At 44.5% G+C, this 21242-nt stretch overlaps 1 protein-coding gene across 2 annotated transcripts; it reads left to right on the forward strand.

Moving 5' to 3' along the window:
• The first annotated feature begins 469 nt into the window (after positions 1-469).
• On the forward strand, positions 470-15394 carry Znf330 (zinc finger protein 330). Of its 2 annotated transcripts, none has more exons than XM_045131794.1 (10): positions 470-581; positions 3543-3675; positions 5504-5523; positions 5617-5687; positions 8123-8202; positions 9354-9480; positions 9878-9982; positions 11240-11286; positions 12640-12757; positions 14482-15394. In XM_045131794.1, the coding sequence occupies exons 2-10, from the start codon at positions 3556-3558 to the stop codon at positions 14751-14753; spliced, it is 960 nt and encodes a 319-aa protein (XP_044987729.1). In that variant the 5' UTR covers positions 470-581; positions 3543-3555; the 3' UTR covers positions 14754-15394. The 2 variants fall into 2 exon arrangements, with proteins under 2 accessions (XP_044987729.1, XP_044987730.1); XM_045131795.1 differs by lacking the exon at positions 470-581 and adding an exon at positions 736-752.
• The last annotated feature ends 5848 nt before the right edge of the window (positions 15395-21242 follow it).

Below are 21242 nucleotides of genomic sequence, written 5' to 3' on the forward strand. Positions count from 1 at the left end.
GAGATGTGAATTCTAGGTCAGCCTGGGCTAGAGCGAAACCCTAGTACGAAAATCCAAAATTAAAACAAAACAAAACAATTCAACAAAGAGATTCAGTAACAAAGTGTGATCTGAAGCACAAGAGATTCAGAAAATGGGAAGGTTTTCTAAAGATTAAGCAAAAAATTGCTACCCAATTTGGCACATTCATTCCATTCTCTTACTTTAAAATTTTTGAGTTAATCTTTCTATTCCTTTTAGATATTACACTTTCTGGAAAAAAAAAAATACATCTATACACATATGCAGAAGTGGCTTTTTGTCCTAGCCTGTCGGCTTCAGTTCGGAGGGCGGCCCTTGGGGGCGTGGCCTGGGCGGGGCAAAGCGGGGTGGGTGGGCGGGGCAAAGCGGGGTGGGTGGGCGGGGCAAAGCGGGGTGGGTGGGCGGGGCAAAGCGGGGTGGGTGGGCGGGGCAAAGCGGGGTGGGCGGGCCCTTCCCGGCGCCGCGCGCGTCAGGACGCCGTGACGTAGGCGGACATCCGGTTCCGTGGGTCTCGGAACCTGCTGTGTTGGCCTTTATGAGCCTCCGAACCTTCCATTCCTGTGAGTTCTCGTCCGCGCGGCGCAGATCCACGGGGCCCTGGGCCACGGCCCGTCCTCCGCCTCCGCTTCCAGCCCTCGGCGCCGGCGCTGAGCGGCGAGGCCGGGGCGCGGCAGGGAGCGCGCGGGCCGGCTGTCCCCGGGCGTGGTGTCCCCGGGCGTGGTGTCCCCGCGGTGCGTGGTGTCCCCGAGGTGCGTGGTGTCCCGCGGTGCGTGGTGTCCCCGCGGTGCGTGGTGTCCCCGCGGTGTCCCCGAGGTGCGTGGTGTCCCGCGGTGTCCCCGCGGTGCGTGGTGTCCCCGAGGTGCGTGGTGTCCCCGTGGTGTCCCCGTGGTGCGTGGTGTCCCGTGGTGTCCCGTGGTGTCCCCGTGGTGCGTGGTGTCCCCGAGGTGCGTGGTGTCCCCGAGGTGCGTGGTGTCCCGTGGTGTCCCCGTGGTGTCCCCGCGGTGCGTGGTGTCCCCGCGGTGCGTGGTGTCCCGTGGTGTCCCCGAGGTGCGTGGTGTCCCGCGGTGTCCCCGAGGTGCGTGGTGTCCCGTGGTGTCCCCGTGGTGCGTGGTGTCCCCGAGGTGCGTGGTGTCCCCGAGGTGCGTGGTGTCCCGTGGTGTCCCCGTGGTGTCCCCGCGGTGCGTGGTGTCCCCGCGGTGCGTGGTGTCCCCGCGGTGTCCCCGAGGTGCGTGGTGTCCCGCGGTGTCCCCGAGGTGCGTGGTGTCCCGTGGTGTCCCCGTGGTGCGTGGTGTCCCCGAGGTGCGTGGTGTCCCCGAGGTGCGTGGTGTCCCGTGGTGTCCCCGTGGTGTCCCCGCGGTGCGTGGTGTCCCGTGGTGTCCCCGAGGTGCGTGGTGTCCCCGTGGTGTCCCCGAGGTGCGTGGTGTCCCGTGGTGTCCCCGCGGTGCGTGGTGTCCCATGGTGTCCCCGAGGTGCGTGGTGTCCCCGCGGTACGTGGTGTCCCCGCGGTGCGTGGTGTCCCGTGGTGTCCCCGCGGTGCGTGGGTCCCGTGGTGTCCCCGCAGTACGTGGTGTCCCCGCGGTGCGTGGTGTCCCGTGGTGACCCCGCGGTGCGTGGGTCCCGTGGTGTCCCCGCGGTGCGTGGTGTCCCCGAGGTGCGTGGTGTCCCGTGGTGTCCCCGCGGTGCGTGGGTCCCGTGGTGTCCCCGCGGTGCGTGGTGTCCCCGAGGTGCGTGGTGTCCCCGAGGTGCGTGGTGTCCCGTGGTGTCCCCGCGGTGCGTGGTGTCCCGTGGTGTCCCCAAGGTGCGTGGTGTCCCGTGGTGTCCCCGAGGTGCGTGGTGTCCCGTGGTGTCCCCGTGGTGCGTGGTGTCCCGTGGTGTCCCCGAGGTGCGTGGTGTCCCGTGGTGTCCCCGAGGTGCTTGGTGTCCCGTGGTGTCCCCGAGGTGCGTGGTGTCCCGTGGTGTCCCCGAGGTGCGTGGTGTCCCGTGGTGTCCCCGTGGTGCGTGGTGTCCCCGAGGTGCGTGGTGTCCCGTGGTGTCCTCGAGGTGCGTGGTGTCCCATGGTGTCCCCGTGGTGCGTGGTGTCCCCGCGGTGCGTGGTGTCCCCGCGGTACATGGTGTCCCGTAGTGTCCCCGTGGTGCGTGATGTCCCCACGGTGTCCCCGCGGTGCGTGGGTGTTGTCCCCGTGGCACGTGGTCCCCCCAGGCGTGGTGTCCCCGTGGCGTGTGGTGTCCCCATGGTGCGTGGTGTCCCCGTGGTGTTCCTGTGGTGCCCCCGGGGCGTGATGTCCTGTGGCCTGTGATTCCCTACCTGTGACCTGGAGTCCTTGCTGCCTCCTGGTGTCCTTGCTGCTCCTCTCTCCTGGCTGGAGTCACACACCCTGGGCGGTCACTGAAGAGCCAGAGCCCAAATGCAATCAGGAAGAGTTTGTGGAGGAAAATTTCATCCTGGATTCTAAAGACACATGGGACGCATATAAGATGCAAAGATAATAAGACAATAATCAGGGACTCCCTGCCCTCTTTGACTGATCTTAGGCCATGTTAAGCTTTAGAAATGGGGCCTCATGCTTTGGAGGGAGGGTGTTTCAGTAACTTAAGTATTTTAAGTAACTTTTTTTTAACCTTAATGACTGGTTTGTCTGTGTTGATTAGACATTGATTTTAGCTTGCCTTTTTTTTTTTTTTTCAACTTAGGGTCTCACTGTAGCTCAGGCTGACCTGGAATTCACTATGTAGTCTCAGGGTGCCCTAGATCTCATGGTGATCCTCCTATCTCTGCCTCCCAAGTGCTGGGATTGAAGGTGTCTGCCACCACGCCTGGCCTAGCTTGGCTTTTTAAATGTAGTTCTTTTCAGCTGTGGCACGGAAACAGGTTTATATCATATTTTACATGCACTTTCGGCATAATTTTGAACCCTGTCAGAATTACATGCTTATTGCATGTAGTGATCAGTTTTCATTGAAAACTGTAATACCTTTGCTTCTTAGCCAGTGATTGGCTTGTTGGATATTATTTAGATATTAATGAGAAAATAGGAGACATGACAGAAGACTTTATGGCTTCACATCATTAAGGGTTGTAAATATATATCTCAAAAAACAGTGATTGTACAAGGTGAACTTGCATTTTTATTTTACCGTTGGTTTTTCAAGGCAGGGTCTCACTGTAGCCCAGGCTGACCTGGAATTCACTATGTAGTCTCAGGGTGGTCCCTGAGCTCACAGCGATCCTCCCACCTTTGGCTCCCCAGTGCTGGGATTAAAGGCGTGCACTGTCACGCCTGGCTTTGCAGTTTTCATTTCTTGATGGATGTTCAGAATGTTTTCAGTGTCTGGTGGTGCAAGGAAGGGTCTTTAAAAGACCTTGCATTGGAGTAATGTTTCATAAAGGCTTGAAAAGTACTTACGTGTCAAAGTGAGAGTGCAGTTTAAAATTTGAGACTATGACCGACTGTCTCTTAGTTTCTTAAAATGATCAGTGAACCAAGCATTTACATTTCTTTTCTGTGCTCTCACTTCCTTAGAAAAGCAGGAGCAATGCCGAAGAAAAAGACTGGTGCGAGGAAGAAGGCGGAGAACCGCCGAGAGCGGGAGAAGCAGCTGAGAGCATCTAGAAGCACCGTGGACTTAGCCAAACACCCGTGCAATGCTTCCATGGTAACAGGCTTTTTCCTTTTACTTGTCTGTTTGCTAACACAGACGGAGAGAGAAAGGGAAAGGGCGCACCAGGGCCTCCAGCCGCTTCAGATGAACTCCAGATGTATGTACCAGTTTGTGCATCTCTACTTGGGTACCGGGGAATCAAACCCGGGTCTTTAGGCTTTGCAGGCAACTGCTGAGAAGCCCTCAATGGTAGCAGCTTTTTAATAAATATCCCTTGGTAGTTGAAAAGAAAAACTATTTAGTGTTATAGATATGTGCACACACACATCCGAAACATGTCCGTGTCTGTTTTATAACTGAATTGGAAACTGCTGTTAGAGACATGGTAGTTGATTTCACCAGCACTGAGTAACAAGTAGCAAGGATTTCTGTTTGATTTCATGGTAACACTAAACGTATTATCGCCTCAGGCTCTTGGTGAGTAGACACAGAAGAATGGGTGATAGGAACTCTGTGTGACGTTTTCAGCTTCTCTGTCTTACAGCCCTTAACTCAGTTTCTCTTCTAAGTTGTGTTTTCCTCATATTCTTGAAGCAATTCTTAATTCCATTTTTCCTTCTGAACCCCCAAGCTTCTGGACCTATCTTTTGGCCTCCTGGTCTGTGACATTATTTGCCTGTGCCTCGTGGATTAGTTTTGTCATTACTTGAGCAAACTTTCATTGTACCTCTACTCTGAGACTTTGCCCAGTGTTAATTCCTGTGGGAACGTGTGTGTGTGTGTGTGTTTAGTGCATATGGCAGTGATGAGTGGTACTGTGCCTCTTTTTAGCTTCTATAGCTGTTTGTTATACATTATAAAGCTATTTATTTATAAATGACAGACAAGGAGGAAAGCAGTTTATACATGGAATAATTTTAGCTAAAAAGGGGATTAAGGAGGTGATAAAATCGAATTTGTGGGGGCACAGTTTATTGAGGAAGGTGGGACTCTTGCCAGAACTTCCAACAGGAAGAAATTAGAGGGAAAAGTGTTAGAATAAACAAAGGCATGGGAAAGAGAGAGGCTGAGACATACTTGGGAAACGTGACTGGATAATTGGAGTTGGACAGTAAGGTTCGGAAAGTGATTAGACCAGCAGGAGCGCTGGGAGCCTTGTTTACATGTGGGCGCGCCGTGGCTCCTTGTTTACATGTGGGCGTGCCGTGGCTCCTTGTTTACATGTGGGCGTGCCGTGGTTTGTTGTTTTGTGTTCTCTGCTATTCCCTACGTCCTCTCATCGTGCTTCTTAAAACAGTAAGTGAAGGGCTGGAACATCGCTCGTGGGTAGAGAGCTTGCCCAGCATGCAGGAGGCTCTAGGGTCAATGTCTAGCAGCACTTTAAAAAGCAACAGAGGCCTTGAGAGATGACTTAGCAGTTAAGCGCTCGCCTGTGAAGCCTAAGGACCCTGGTTCGAGGCTCGGTTCCCCAGGTCCCACGTTAGCCAGATGCACAAGGGGGCGCACGCGTCTGGAGTTCGTTTGCAGTATCTGCCTGTTTCTCTCTCTGTCACTCTCAAATAAATAAATAAACAAACAAAAAAAAAGGTTTTTTCTGTATTTGGTTTGTTCAAAACAATCTAGAAATAGACCACTGTATTTAGCTTTTGGTAATGTGGCTTCTTCCCTTGCTGACTGCCCACAAGGCATTGTACCCAAAGGTGCAGTGAGAGTTTAACCTCATTGTACCTTTGCTATTTAAGTATGTTCCGACCTTAGACACATAGCTGGACATGGAGGATTTGAGGCTGTGCTTCTGATATTTTAATATGGGCAAAAGATCTTTTGACATAAATTGTTTTCAACAGCAGAAAGCTTAATGTTATATTTTTATATTTTACAGGAATGTGACAAGTGTCAAAGGTAAATTGTCTTCATTTCTTTTTTCTTTCTACATTTAATTTTATCTGAAATTGACTGTACGTAATTTTTTTTTGTTTTCTTTTACATGACAAGGCGTCAGAAGAATAGAGCATTTTGCTATTTTTGCAATTCAGTGCAGAAGTTACCAATTTGTGCACAGTGTGGTAAGTATGTAACCATGTCGACATACCCTGTTGTCAAGCATTTGGCAGTTTCCAAGTACAGGTGGACTTCTTGCTCTGAAATGACTCTTTAGATGATATTTCATCGCATAGCAAAGGTGGTGTTTCCCAAGTGATCTTCCCACACTGTTCACGTTCTAGTAGGTGTGTCCTGAGAAGTACGTATGCATTTGAGAATGACATAGGCTTTCTCTTCTTATTCCCATATGGGAGACTGCCACCACATATTTGCATGTCAGCTGTCAGAAGACTTGGCAAAATGAGCTTGACTCCAGATGTCCCCCTAAACTTAGAACACCTATCCCCTTTATTTATGGGATGATGGTTTCACAGAATAATCCTTTTTTTTTTTTTTAGAAAACTTCATTTATTTATTTGAGATAGAGATGCTGCGGGGGACGGGAAGAAGGCGCAGGACCTCTAGTCACTGTAAAGGAACTCCAGATGCATGTGTCACATTGTGCGTCTGGCTTACTTGGGTCCTGGTGAATTGAACCTGTGTCCTTTGACTTTGGAGGCAAACGCCTTAACCGCTAAGGCATCTCTCCAGCCCCTGAGTGCTTTTATTTTTGTTTGTGTTAACACTGTAGCAAGTAATCTTTCTAGTGTAGTTCTAATTTTCACAGAAGGCATCTGTGCAGTTCTCTAGTTAATGGGAAAGATACCTGCCTTAGCTGGAATATTTTTTTATACCCTCACTTCCAAAAGGTGAGTGAATTTAGGAGAAAGTAGTTGCTGTGGAAACAAAGAGGTGAGGTCTGCCATGTTCTCAGAGCCTTTGGGCTTCGGTTCATAGTGCTACGTTTGGATGCCTTTGCTTGACAGACTTTTACACCTGTGTTGCACGAGGAACAAGCAGGTAGCTAGCTGTGTTTCTGTTCACTGACTCTTACACGTCTGTTACACGGGGAGCCGCTGGGCAGCTGCTGCCTCATTTCCGGTTTGTTTCTCTTTGCATTTCCTGTTGGGTACCTTTGCTTCTCAGGAAATCACGGTACTGGACAATTGAGCATCTTCTGTCTCCTTCGTGTTCCACTTGGAGGACTCTCAGATGAGTGACTTACATGTCATCATTAATCTTCACACAGTGTCTGAACATCCCCTGACAGTGTCTTGGGTTGGTAACTTTCTACTAGGTCAGAGATTTTGTGGGACTGTTACAATTTTATCGATTTTATTTGTAATGCTATAATTCTTTTTTTTTTTTTTTTTTTTGCGCTCACTTGGTGTATGAGTCCAGGTTCTCTGGAGGAACAGAACCATGAGAACGGGTTGTGTTTAGAAAGGGTCTATTGGATTAGCTCATGGCAGTCCAGCAGTAGCACTCTGCAGGCTTGATTGTCAAGGAGCCTGGGAGCCGCTCAGTCCACATGGCCGAGGCCTCAGCAGTCCCAGTCCAGCAATGAAGGCCTGAAGGCATCCTGGGGAGCCGCTGGTCTTCAGTCCATGTTGAAAGGCTGAGGAAACTTGGTTCCAGTGCCAAAGGAAAATAGCCAAACAGGACAGATGCACGTGCAAGCGAAGTACTCACCCGCAGCAGCGCCAGCAGCCAGGCAGCGGCTCTTTTCGCCCAGAGCTGCCTTACGCAAAGCCGCACTCTGAAAGGGCTGCCCACTCTGGGGGAGGGCTTCACTATGGAGGAGGGACTTCCTCCTTTAGTCAGTCCATTTTGGAAGCAACCTCAGAGACTCAGCGTGGAGGGATGTCTGTGAATTCCCGATCAAATCATGTTCACAGCAGAACTTACCCATCACACATGGATGCTCTTTCAAAGTTCAGTTAGAAACATGTCTACCTAGGGACTATGAGTGATTTTCATATCTGGAGAAATGCAACATGCAAAATTCATTTTAAGGCATAGCTTTATAAAACTGTTTTGCTTCATTTGAAAATTCATAAGATTTGTAATTGTCAAAATCATCATTGGATTACACATCATAACCTACACTTTTTGATTTCACTACAGCTGTGAATTAGCAGGTAATTTAATCAGGCATATAGTAACTTGTATGGATTAATACATTTCTCATCTCAAAAGATCTGACTTTGGTAATGAAAGCTCAATTACTGCCATGTTCTCTTAGCCATGAATGCAGTAAAGGTTGCTAATTTAAAAAAATGTTTTTGTTTATCATTTTTATTTATTTATTTGGGAACAGCAGACACAGAGAGAAAGAGGCAGATAGAGAGAGAGAGAGAGAGAGAAAGAGAGAGAGAAGGAATGGGTGCACCAGGGCCTCTAGCCACTGCAAATGAACTCCAGATGCGTGCGCCCCCTTGTGCATAAAAGTTGCTAATTTTATTCCATTTTTTAAAAATGTATTTTTGTAGGAATTTGGGTGAGCTCAAAAGAGGAATCTGTGAATACTCTATGTACTAATTTTCAGGACTAATGGTGTTTTTATTTTTGAACCTAGGAAAAACAAAATGTATGATGAAGTCCTCAGACTGTGTTATCAAGCACGCAGGCGTCTACAGCACTGGCCTGGCGATGGTGGTAAGCCGCTCGCCATTGTCTTACCCGAGCAGTTCCTGTGACAAGAACAATTCATTCTGACCTTTGTTTTAACTGATTCTCTAAAGAGTAATGCTTTGTCTCTTGTTCCAGTGTGCCATGTTCTGAGGGTGCCTTTCAAGTGTATTTTAAGTAGGCTTCACAAAATATGCTTTATTGTCTTGCAAAACCTTCATAAACATTCAAGCCTTTGCTTAAATAATCAATTTCCAAAAGAATTTCGGTTGGCAGTTTTTCAAAGCACTAAGTTTCAAAAGTCTTTATTCTGCATGCATGGGTTTCTGATCCTCCTGCCTCTGACTCTCCAGCAATTTCCTGTCAACCTGTGCCACCATAACCAGCTGCACAGGGTGCTGTAAGAATGTTCAAGGTTAGAAATAATAAAAACTTAGATTGTTTGCATGTTGCTCTTGTGCACCAAAATGTTTTTATTATAAATGTGAATTAGCTAGTTTTACCATATTTTATGCTTTACATCCAAAGTACAGTTCAGAAGAAAAGTAACTATTTTGATGGGATATTTTATTTATGGTTATTTTAAAGAGCATAGTTTTCAGCTGGGCATGGTGGCACACACCTCTAATCCCAGCACTTGGGAGGCAGAGATAGGATCACCATGAGTTCGAGGCTACCCTGAGACTACATAGTGAATTCCAGGTTAGCCTGGGCTAGAGCAAGACTCTACCTTGAAACACCAAAAAAAAAAAAAAAAAAAAAAACATAGTTTTCTGTAGGCAGACATTTAATTTCTTCTCATGGAAGGCTGTCCTCCATCTTTCTGTTCTGATAACCAGTTCCCTTCCCTTCCTTTTTCCCTTCAGGTGTGTGTGTGGCTGGAGGCACCACCCCCCTGATGGTGTTCCAAGCCCTTTGCTGTCCTTCATTGAGTTCTGTTCTCAGCTTTCTAGATGGCATAGTATGAGTGAGCCTTCTCTTTCTTGCTGGAATCCTGACTGATCTGAGAGGTCTGTGTAAGGATTTCTACCTGTGGTGCTAATTGATTTGCACAACTCTGAACCATTCTTCTCACTGGCTGTAATTTGTTTGCTCGTTTGTTTTGGTAATTGAGCCTTAATAGAGGCAACTGGTCAAGTGACAGTGATCAGGTGCCCCCCCCCGTTCCTTGGTTACAGGGTGCAATATGTGACTTCTGTGAGGCGTGGGTTTGCCATGGTCGGAAGTGTCTTAGCACACACGCCTGTGCCTGCCCTCTTACTGATGCTGAGTGTGTGGAGTGTGAACGGGGCGTCTGGGACCATGGTAAGTGACTAGCTACAAGTGTGGCTGTTGTGAGCAAAGGCTGGCTTGTAGACATTCTGGATTCTACATTTGATGCATTTTTTGGGTACTGTGAATCTTTACCCATGGGTACAGTTGTGAAGGCTGGTTGGAAAGGGTTAGTAGTTGATACTGACAGTAATAGTGTCTGCATTGTTTACCCAACTGCGTAGAGAGAGGTTGCTGTGAGAGTCAGGTTCTCTCTTGAATATTGAGAGCCCACTGTTTAATGGTTCCATTTGAAGTATTGCAGCCATTTTCATGATAGTTGTTCCCAGCACCCAAATTACTATTCATTTGTGGTATATTTGTAGGTAATAATTTTATTTAAGTTTAAATCTATCATGTTTACATGTGTGGGTTTTATTCTTAATGTCAGGAGGCAGGATATTCGGTTGTTCTTTCTGCCACAACTTCCTCTGTGAAGACGATCAATTTGAACATCAAGCCAGCTGCCAAGTTTTAGAAGCAGAAACATTTAAATGTAAGTCGTTTTCTTGTTAGCTGTTGTTGTACCTAAGATTCTGAAGTGGGAATGTTAAACTGAAAGAGGAATCATATTTATATTATTTCATATGAATTGTAACTCATACATATATTTTGTTTTGAGAAAAATCAAAGCACATAGTCCTGAGTTTGTCATGAGGGACAGTAGAGGCAGATTGTTGGATTCAGTTCTTCATTTTATGGGTTTTACCAGACGTGTAGGTCCTGTGGTCATTTTCCATGTCAAGTAGTAATAGTAACTCCTGCTCCTTTTCTTCCATTTCCGAATGCCCTTCCTCAGTGCTGACACCCTAGATTGTTTCCACTGTTGGTTCTAGTGATTCTTGTATGGGAGAGAATGCATCGGAAACACCCAAGGATGTTTAACAAATACGCATGCTCAGGTTTCTTCCCAGGAGAGCCCGTCTTTAAAGACATTTATATTTAATCTTCACTACACCACTCCTGCATTTTCCAGCTGAGAACCAGTGCTGATGATGGGGTCAATTCTGGGACCTTCTTTATAGATAACTTCCTTCTAAAAGGGTAATTGGATGAGAATCCACATAAAGGTTCTCTTTTTAATGCTTGGCAGTGGCCCCCATTAAATCGTAGTTACTGTCCCAGGAAAAAGGTGACGTACCCGGTCACCCCCTTCAGTTTGGTACTTATTCCAGGATTAAATGCTAATTCCATTATGTGGATTTTAGTTGATTTTAGTAGATTTTAGTTGCTAAGTCATCCATCTAAGCTCTGCAGGCCACACACTGTGTATATAAAATACAGCATTTAGGGCTGGAGAGATGGCTCAGCAGTTTAGGCGCTTGCCTGCAGAACGTGACAACCTTAGTTTGATTCCCTAGTACCCATACAAAGCCAGATGCAGAAAGTGGAACATGCATCTGGAGTTATTTGCAGCTGCTGGAGGCCCTGACATGCCCATTCTCTCTCTCTCTTCTATCTCTGTTAACTTGCAAATAGTCACTTAAAAAAGTGAAACAAAGTCAGCATTTAATAGAAATTCTCAAAGATAAGAGCATTTTAAAGAAATGCATAGCACATTTTATCTTTTCTTAGGCTTTTATAGAATGTATAATATAAAAATAAAATTATTTGGGAGGGTACGTGGGTGTTTCATGTGTTAGTCCTGGTTGAACCCCGTAGGATAGATATCGTGAGAGCGTGTATGTGGTGATGCAGTGGAAGCAGAGACCTGAGTGACGGTGGAATTTTACCGGGAATCTCTCTCCCCCAGGTGGCTCCTGTAACCGACTCGGCCAGCATTCCTGTCTCCGATGTAAGGTACGTTTGCATACTTTTAGGTTGTGTTTCCAATCCCTGTTTGCTTCTTCCAAGCTGTGGATTACTTGTAACTCTTCATTAGTTCTAAGGGACTTAAAATTATGTAGCTTTTATTCTAATTTTTAAAAATGTACTTATTTATTGAGACAAAGTTTTGTATAGCCCCAGCTATCCTAAACTCATAATAATCCTCCTGCCTCCACCTCCCAAGTCCTATAATAGTGGGCACGTACCACCATGCCTAGCTATTCTTAGTTTTGAGATTGCGGCATTGGATTTGAGTGAAGAAGGTGACATTTCACCAGCCCTCCAGGTGTTTTGTGGTACAGTTAGTTGCTCCACACAGGTTTTTAGGATCTCAGCTCAATTTTTCATACCTTATACTTATGGAAAACACTCTTACCAAAGTGTTGGGGCCATGTTTTTTTTTTTTTTTACTATTTTATTTATTGATTTATTTAAAAGAGAAAGAGAATGGGTGTGCCAGGACCTCTAACCACTGCAAATGAACTCTAGACAAATGCACCACTCTGCATTTGGCTCATGGGGGTCCTGGGGAGCTTAAAGTCCTTAGACTTTGCAGGCAAGCACCTTAACCACTAAGCTATTTCTCCTGTGCCCCCCCTTTTAAAAGTATTTATAGGGTCATGTTTTAATTATGTTGAATTGTTTAATGTCAGAGTGCGCCTACTTCAAAGAGTGGGTAAAGTAGAGAGTCCCATGCTTCATCAGGCTTTTCTACAGCATTTCTATTGGGCAGAGATGACAGGCAGTTCGGTGTGTTTCTTCTTTCTCTCTCTGCTCTGCTTGGGTTATGCCAGCTGGTTTTCAGTTCACAGTCCCAGAATCCCATGTTGGCATTTAGTGCCTCTCTGTCTGTGTGTCAGTACTTGTGCCTTGAAATTGCCTCTGCACTCTCTGATTGGACAGTCTAGTCTGAGGGTGAACAGGCTGCTCACCATTATGTCAGCAGGGACCTCGCGAATGTTCAAGTGAGAGTCAGTAAAAACACAGTCATCTCTGGTACTAAGTTTCTGCCTTCTGTTAGATCGTGTTGGAATCGTGACTGTGTGACGAGCCTCAACGACACAGTTCTTAACATTTTTTTTAAATTTTAAAATTATTTCTTAGTCTTTCAATTTTATTATGATTGTTTTTTTAAATCTGTGACTACAGACAGGATCCAAAAAAGGGGTTTGCAGTCTTCTCTCTGGAGATATTCTTTCCTAGGCTCCTAAGTACCGCAGCAGCCTTAAAAGAGCATGGAGGAGATGTAAGAGTTCCTCAAATATTGATGGGTATCTTTTTATATCTTGTACATTGTACTGAAGTAATCTTCCTTCTCCCCTGTAGGCTTGTTTCTGTGATGAGCATACAAGGAGCAAAGTGTTTAAGCAAGAGAAAGGCAAGCAGCCTCCATGCCCCAAATGTGGACACGAGACCCAGGAGACAAAGGACCTGAGCATGTCTAGTGAGTGTCTGGGAGACGCTGTGCAGGGGCTTGCCTTCGGGCCCACACTGAGCATGCCTTTTTGCTTCTGATTTTATTTATTTATTTATTTTTTTAAAGATTTGATTTATTTATTAAAGTCAGAGAGAGAGAGTGAGTGAGAATGGATGAGCCAGGGCTTCTAGCCATTGCAAATGAACCACACCAGATGCATGCACCATCATGTGAATTTTGGTGGGACCTGGAGAATTGAACCTGGGTCCTTAGGCTTCATAGGCATGTGCCTTAACCACTAAGCCATCTCTCCAGCCCCTATTTATTGTTTTTTTTTTCTTTTTTTTTTTGAGGTAGGGTCTTGCTCTAGCCCAGGCTGGCCTGGAATTCACTACATAGTCTAAGGGTGGCATTGAACTCACAATGATCCTCCTACCTCCTCCTCCAGAGGGCTGGGATTGAAGGTGTGTGCCACCACACCCGGCTTTCTCTGGTTTTTTATTTTTGTTTGTTTTTTGAAAATATGAATGTATTCTTTTCAGCAAGTGGGATTATATAATTTAGAAAACAGGGAGTACAGGATTTTTCAATTTGATGTAAGACGTACACCAGTTTCTGAGACTTTTGCTAAGCTGACAACAGTGACAGTTGAGATTTAAGATCATTGTTTTATTTTATTCATTTAATTATTTATTTGGTTTTTTGAGGTAGGGTCTCATTGTAGTCCAGGCTGACCTGGAACTCACTATGTAGTCTCAGGGTGGCCTTGAACTCATGGCGATCCACCTACCTCTGCCTCCAAAGTGCTGGGATTAAAGGCGTGCGCCCCCACACCTGGCTCTGTGGTTTTTTTTTTTGTTTTTTTTTGTTGTTTTTTTGGTTGGTATTGAGACAGGGTCACTGTTTCCTCCCAAGTGCTGTGATTACAGGCATGGGTCACATGCTAGGCAACTTTTCTGTTTTTATTAAAGCTATCTTGTCACCCCGTGGAGTCCAGTGGAGTCGCATGGAATCCTTTATCAGGTGGTGTTAGTCTTCCCTGCTTTAAGAAGTTGGATTCCATCTGGAGCCCTTCTTAGGCGTGCGGTGTTGGAGCCCCTGCGCCACCGTGAGGCGCTGGTTTACGGAGCTGCAAACACGCTTCAACTGAAACCGCCCGCACTGCACCAAGAGAAGCTCATGCCTTTGTTAGACGTGTCAGGGTGCAGCTTTGCTGATCTGTACCGGATCCTGAGTTATTCTAGGGCACCTCTATTATGAGACAACTCTCTTAAAATATGGGAAGTCAGCTGAATTCTGTGAATCATTGAATCAGAAAAATCTTTTAATTAATGTAATTTAATTTCAACATGACTTACTTGGAAAATTTTATTCTCCGATTTTGTTTTCTAAAGTTTTCAAGATTTAATGAAAGGGTACTCGGTCATTATTTGTTATGATGATGTATACAGGGTTATGTGAGAAAAGCAGGAAAATAGGACTTTTTTTTTAATTTGAAAGTAAGAAGCAGCCACGTAGTGGGGCTGCACAGATCATTAGGGCTAACAGACACATGCATGTAGTGGGGCTGCACAGAGCATCCACGCTAACAGACACATGCACGTAGTGGGGCTGCACAGAGCATTAAGGCTAACAGGCAGATGCACGTAGTGGGGCTGCACAGAGCATCCACGCTAACAGACACATGCACGTAGTGGGGCTGCACAGAGCATCCACGCTAACAGACACATGCACGTCTGTCTTTCCTGTAGCCCGCTCCTTGAAATTTGGCCGTCAGACGGGAGGTGAGGAGGGAGATGGAGCTGCTGGGTATGATGCTTACTGGAAGAACCTTTCATCAGACAAGTATAGTGATGCTGGTTATCATGATGAGGAGGAGGAAGAGTATGAAGCTGATGATGATGAAGAGGAAGAGGAGGAAGGTGGAAAGAATTCGGATGCTGAGTCCTCAGATCTGTTCACTCACTTGAACCTGGGCAGGACCTATGCCAGTGGCTATGCTCACTACGAAGAGCAGGACTAGCAGAGCTGCCCCCTGCTGGCCGCCGTGGGGAGTGCAGGACGTGTGCTTGGGGTGCCTGGGCTGTTCAGAAGTGCCATCGCTTGGCCTTGTGCAGACTGGTTATCCCAGGCCAGGGAGGAGGGGGTAGCATTTTATGGGAACTGATAATCAGGCTTTTAATATTAAAAAAAAATTAGTCAAATGTAAGATGTTATTGATAAGTAAATGGAACATCGTGAATTGAATACTGATTTCAGTAATCTGATAGGTTTTGCAAGTTCTCTTCACATATGCAGGATAAAGAAATAAAACAGTAATATATTTATTTGACATAAATTACTGTTTTTATTAAAGGCACTGCTTAAAATTTTATGAATCTGTTTTAACAGTTTAACGGGTAAAATTACTATATTTTTCCTTTTATGTCTATCACAGGATGAATGTGTAAATTTTCATCAAATATTCATGTTATTTTAAGTAGTCATGTATACATGAAGAGTTGACTGACACATTCATGTTTTTCTTTGCAGTGTATGTTCTAACAATTCTTGTTAATCTCTAACTGACAAAAATGGCCTAGCAGTTTTACATAAACATAATATCAGAAAACATGTTCTACATCCTTTTTTCAGTTTTTGAATAAATCTAGTATTATACTTGAATACTTTTGAGAGTTAAATTCTTACTCTGTTTTATCAAGCTGCTTTGAAAAGCCTTTCAAAATTTCTATAAACTACGGAAATTTTGATCTAATATGGTAATGCATAGCTGAGATTAGCTATGGGTGTAATGACAGCCTGGATCTCATCAGTGGTGCAAATGGGGAACTGACAGCTGCTGGCACAGCTTCCAGTAGCCACAAATCACCTTTCCAGTGAGCTGGGCTGTTGCTAGTGGTCTAGAGGAAAGCATGTCCGCTTGACTGGCATTCTGGATGCATGTCCAAAGTTTGGACGGCAACGACTGTGCTGGTCTTGTCTTATAGACATGTAAGACCAGCGCAGAGTGGTGAGGATCCGCCAAAGCCACGTGGATCCCGGTGGATCTGCTTGTGCGTGAAAATGCTTTAAAAACAAAACAAGGGCTGGAGAGATGGCTTAGCAGTTAAGAGTTTGCCTGTGAAGCCTGAGGACCCCGGTTCGAGGCTCGATTCCCCAGAACCCACGTTAGCCAGATGCACAAGGGGGCGCACGCGTCTGGAGTTCGTTTGCAGTGGCTGGAGGCCCTGGCGCGCCCATTCTCTCTCTCTCTCTCTCTCTCTCTCAATCTCTATCTGCCTCTTTCTCTCTCTCTGTCACTCTCAAATAAGTAAAAATAAAGAAAATTTAAAAACAAACATCTTTTTTAACATATTGGACATTTTTATACATGTATGTAATGAATTTTCATCTCATTCTGTCCAGTTACTCTCTCATCCTCCCATTAACACCACCCTTCTTCACCCTTAATCCCAATTTTACCTTCATACCTTTTTTTATTTAACCCAGTGGATTAAATTTGGGTTGTTTGCATAATCATGGGTGGTGGGAATGGGCAATTTACAGTGGCCATACCACTGGTGAACGTGACTCTGCCTCCTAGCCACCACTAGCTAACATTAGGTCACCGAGGTGGGTCTGGGGTCTCATACATCCTCCCTATCCATGGAGACGCTTTGGCAGGCTCAGTCTTGTTTGGGAAACACATCTGCTATGTTCATGAGTATCCCGGCCATGTATGTCCACAAAACAGTATTTTGGAGTCAGACATGCTACCGTTGCGCAACGAGGTCACCAAAACAGTATTTTGTAGCGCTCCACTTGCCCCCCAAATCCTTTTATGTCTTGCTAACCAAAGTAGTTCTTCTGGGCTGGGGAGCTCTTTGTAGGTGAGTTCTGCTTGTGGGGAAAGAGTTATTGAGCTCAGCTTGCTGATGCTGATCTATGATAAGGCTGAAAAAAAAATAGTAGCCATGTAGCAGAGTCCAATTGCCAGAAGTCAGGGGGTCCCAATGTAATGACTGTCAAAGTGGGAATGGTAGCCAACTAGAGCTAACCTGCAAAGCTATGGAGAAGTTTAGTACAATCATTACCCACACACAGCCAGGAGTAATGCTTTGTATTAACATGTTATTAGTGGGCCACAGAGCCCTCACCTGCAGAGGGCGCCCCTCAGAGCCTTTTTGTATCAACTGTTGTAAGGGCCACACCACAGTCCACATTTGGAGTTTGCAGTGGCTTGAGGTGATGGTGTGCCCTTTGTCTCTCTCTGTCTCTCCATGCCTATTTCTCTCTCACAAATAAATAAATAAATACTTTAAAAAAAAGAAAATGAGTCAGGCATGGTGGCACATGCATTTAATCCCACCACTACTTGGGAGGCAGAGGTAGGAGGGTCGCCATGAGTTCGAGGCCACCCAGAGACTATATAGTGAATTCCAGGTCAGCCTGAGCCAGAGTGAGACCCTACCATGAATACCCCCCCCCAAAAAAAGAAACTGGGCTAATATGTGTAGAATTGAGTAATTCCAGGTTAAGTGAATGCTTATGAAGATAGGTTAAAAAATTAGGAAGCAGGTAAATGCTGAAGCTGGAGTAACTGGAACGACTTAATAACACTGCACATGGAAGGAAGAGCTACAGGTGTAGGCTGGACAAGGCAAGAAGAAAGTGTATCAGTTACTGTTACTATTGATGCTCTAACCAAATGCCTGGCAAAACGCCACTTAGGTGAGGAAGGGTTTATTTTGGCTCATTGTTGTTATTTTCCCATTGCTGGGGCAGAACACACAGCTTAGGGAAGAAAATTTTATTTTGTCTTGGATTCTGGACAAGAAGCTCCAAAATGGCAGTACAATGGTGGCAGAGCAGAGGCTGATCATCACTTCTTGCCACAGCAGATGGAAAACAGCAGCAAGAGATTGAGCTGAGCTCCAGTAATAGGGAGCTGGGTTAGGTAGCACACCAAAGCCTGCCACTTGTAACACACCTCCTCCAGCAAGGCTCCACTTCCCAAATTGCCACCAGCTGGGGACCAAGCATTAAAAACACATGGGTTTATGGGGGGCCACCTAATATAACCCACCACACTCATAGTTTGTGAGGAAACTATATTAGTCAGGAGCAGCTCTTGCCCATAGTGACAGGAGCATAAGGCTCCCATCTGGGCAGATCTAGAAACAAAAGAGAAGGCAGGGTTGCAGACCTGGGCTATGCAACTTTAAGAACTACTTACTATTAAGCAATTTCTTCCACTTAGTCCTCACCTGCCAAAGGTTCTACAGCTTACAAAAACAGTGCCACCATCTAGGGACCAAATGTCCAGATACATGTGCCTGTCTCACGTTGAAACCATAATAATCAGGAAATTTAAAATTTGTTCTTTAAATACATAAATTAATTATATAATTACTTTGGAATCTATGTTTCTTAGTGACACCTGTGCTGTCCACCATTTTCTTCAGAAGGCATTAGAACTTTTTAGGCATTACCACAATTTTGATTTAAAATTGATAATACTGTCTTAATGTTAGCTTCACTGGCTCCAAAGGATTCTTGGCTTTTGCAGAAATTAAGCTTAACAATGGTAGAATAATTGAGATTTATAATCATTTGAGGCTATCTGTATAGAGTTATGAAAGTGAATGTTTAAAAAATGATCTCAATATCTTTAGGATAAATTAAAAATGTTTCAAATTGACTTCAAAAGAGTATCATAAAACTTTTATATATTTTAATGATTCAATTTTGGAGTGATCAAATATTGTTTCAGATCCTGAGGTCTATCTATCCTTCCTTTCCCCCTCCCTCCCTCCCTCTCTCTCTACCTTCCTTTCTTCTTTCCTTCCTTCCTTCCTTCTTCCTTATCCCTCGATCTTTCTTATTTCTTTCTTCTTTTTGAGGCAGAGTTTCATGTAGTCATGGCTTGCCTTGAACTTGCTATATAGTCAAGGCTGGTCATGAACTCAAAATCCTGCCAACTCCACCTCCAATAAGCTAGAAATTACTGGTGTTTGCTCCCACATCTGACTGGTTTATCACATTTTAAATATTAACTTGTTTCTCTAAGTTTCACCATCTACAAAGAGAGGATAAAACAAAGCTTAATAAATACGATAAAGGCCTCTGAATTCTCCAGTGGTCTTTTACGCATGGTATATGAAAGCCCTTAGTTAAACTTAAGAATACTTAACTGACTGTCTCCAAACTGTCAGTCTGCTCTAGTTATGGGTGTGGGCTTGGGGTTTAATGATTTAAGCCTGATACAGCACAGCTGACATCATATACTGAATCTAACTGATACCTTGCTGTGATTGGACATCTGGCCAAGGTATCTCTGGTAGATTTCAAACAGATGAATGGATTGAAATTTCCTCTGTCTCTACCCCTCTCTTTCTTCTCTCTTTCCCCTTATTTTTTTTCCCCTAGGCAGCTCAGTTATGGTAGCTTCTCTTAGCCTTTGCTGTCCTTTGAAAGAATCCTTACATGTTACTTTTTGGCCAAAAAAACTTGTTTCAATGCATAATTATCATATAATAAACTATACACATATAATACACAATTTGATCATCTTTGACAAATGTTTATCCATAATGTCATCACCATAGCCCACCTCCCTGTCCCAACACAAACTTCACTTTCTAGTTGCTTCTTGCAGCAGCTCCTACCCCCATCTCAGGTAGATAGTGGACCTTTGGGTTGGCTCCCATTTTGGGTTATTACAAATAAACTGCTACGGACATTGACATTTGCATCTCTGTATTGGTTTAAGTCATTACTCTTGGTTAAATCTTTAGGAGGAAAAGGCTACTTAGATTACAATGCTGCCAAGCCAGTTTTCTAAAATAGCTCTATCATTTTATATTTTAAAGTACTTCTTTTTTTCAATATTTTTATTAAAGAGAATAAAACATTTGCATACTCCTGGAGAATTTCCTGTACCATGGCATTCATTCACTAATCAACACTTTAGGAAAAGCCACTAATCAAAAACTGTTATTACAAATCCACGTGGTTGCACTTCATGATACTTCTTTTTACTTTTAATTAAGAACATAATTTGTATGGATACCTCGTGTGTTAGTATCATCTTCTCCTTCCTCCCTGCCCCCATCCCACAGGGGCCCCTCCTCAGTGGGGTTGCTGGTATTCCCCATGAAGTCGTAGGTTATGTGGGAGCAGCAGTCAGTTATTGGGAGGAGGCGATGTCTCTGGGCATGACTCCCAACTTTGGCTCTTATAATCTTTCCATTACCTCTTCTGTGAAATTCCCTGAGCCTTGGTGGGTGTGTTCTAAGTTTACCTCAGTGATGAGCCTTTAGGAGCCTCTGCATTTCTGCTTTTGTATGTGTTGAGTATCCTCAGCAGCTGTCTCCTTCACCCTGATGCTCACTTGTCAGCTGTATGGTGGTTTGAATGTGAGTGTATGCACCTCATAGCCTCAGGTATTTTTTGATTAAGGTTAAGCTTCCTGGTCAAGTCTTCAACACCCAGCTGGAGGAGGCGTCAAGTCCAAAGGTGTGTGCAGAGCACTTTGAGCTCTAGGTCCATGCTTGTTGCTTTTTGGTGTGTGTTGACTGGTTTTATTTCTTTACTCTCTGCTTGGATGTATGGAATAAGAAGCTTCTTGCACCACTGGTGGAACTTCCCCTGGATCCATAAGCTTGAAATAAACGTCTTCCTCCCATAAACTGTGTTTGGTTGGATGTTTGTCCCTGCAAAATGTAGCTGAGTACAGCAGCTGGGTATCAAGCATTCAGAACACACGAGTTTATGGAGGACACCTAATTCTAACCACCACAGTGTTGTTCTTTTGAATAGGAAAATAAGTCTAGTCACTGCCACTCCATTCTGCTTGAAGTGGATGTCACAATCCAATATGTTTTAATACATGGAAACAAGTCTTTCAGACTTGACTTTTATTTGACCTGCTCTTTTCATCTGCATTAATAAAGGTTTTAGGTTTTAGTATTTTTAGAACACCAAATTCTTAAAGTTTACATGGCAAATATCAGTTTGTAATACAGAATGCACCTATTTCTAATTCAATAAACTTAGTTATAGCAATAATCTTGCTTTTAAAACGTCTTGTTGTAGTCATCTCCTCATAAATTGTCAGTTTTCCCATTAGCAAACTAAAATAAACCTAAATAAGAATAAATAAAATAAAAAAATCAAATTTAGTAAATATTTACATTTTACAAGTTATAATATTTTTTTTTATATTTTTGCTTTGCTTTTTATAGACTGGATCTCATATATAGCTAAGAATACTCTAAGAACTTACATGACTATTGCCTCTGCCTGTCCAGAGCTAAGATTATGAAATTATAAGCATGGACCAACATGCTCATGTTCAGCTTTGATTGAAATTTGGATGTTAAGCATGCTTTTTATTTTGTAGAAGAGACCACAACAACCACTTATTCTTGAAATATATGGATATATATGTGTGTGTGTGTGTGTGTGTGTGTGTGTGTGTGTTTGAGAGTTAACATTCCCATATGCGAACTTGTGAGAGTCTTTGCTTTGA

Source organism: Jaculus jaculus, chromosome 12 (assembly GCF_020740685.1).
Source record: "Jaculus jaculus isolate mJacJac1 chromosome 12, mJacJac1.mat.Y.cur, whole genome shotgun sequence".
Lineage (NCBI taxonomy): Eukaryota > Metazoa > Chordata > Mammalia > Rodentia > Dipodidae > Jaculus > Jaculus jaculus.

Bases quoted from the DNA above. Each gene is read 5' to 3' on its own strand.
- Znf330 (XM_045131794.1), top strand. From the start codon at position 3,556: ATGCCGAAGAAAAAGACTGGTGCGAGGAAGAAGGCGGAGAACCGCCGA. The intron at 3,676-5,503 runs GTAACAGGCTTT...TATATTTTACAG, and splicing joins ACCCGTGCAATGCTTCCATG to GAATGTGACAAGTGTCAAAG. The intron at 12,758-14,481 runs GTGAGTGTCTGG...TCTTTCCTGTAG, and splicing joins AAAGGACCTGAGCATGTCTA to CCCGCTCCTTGAAATTTGGC.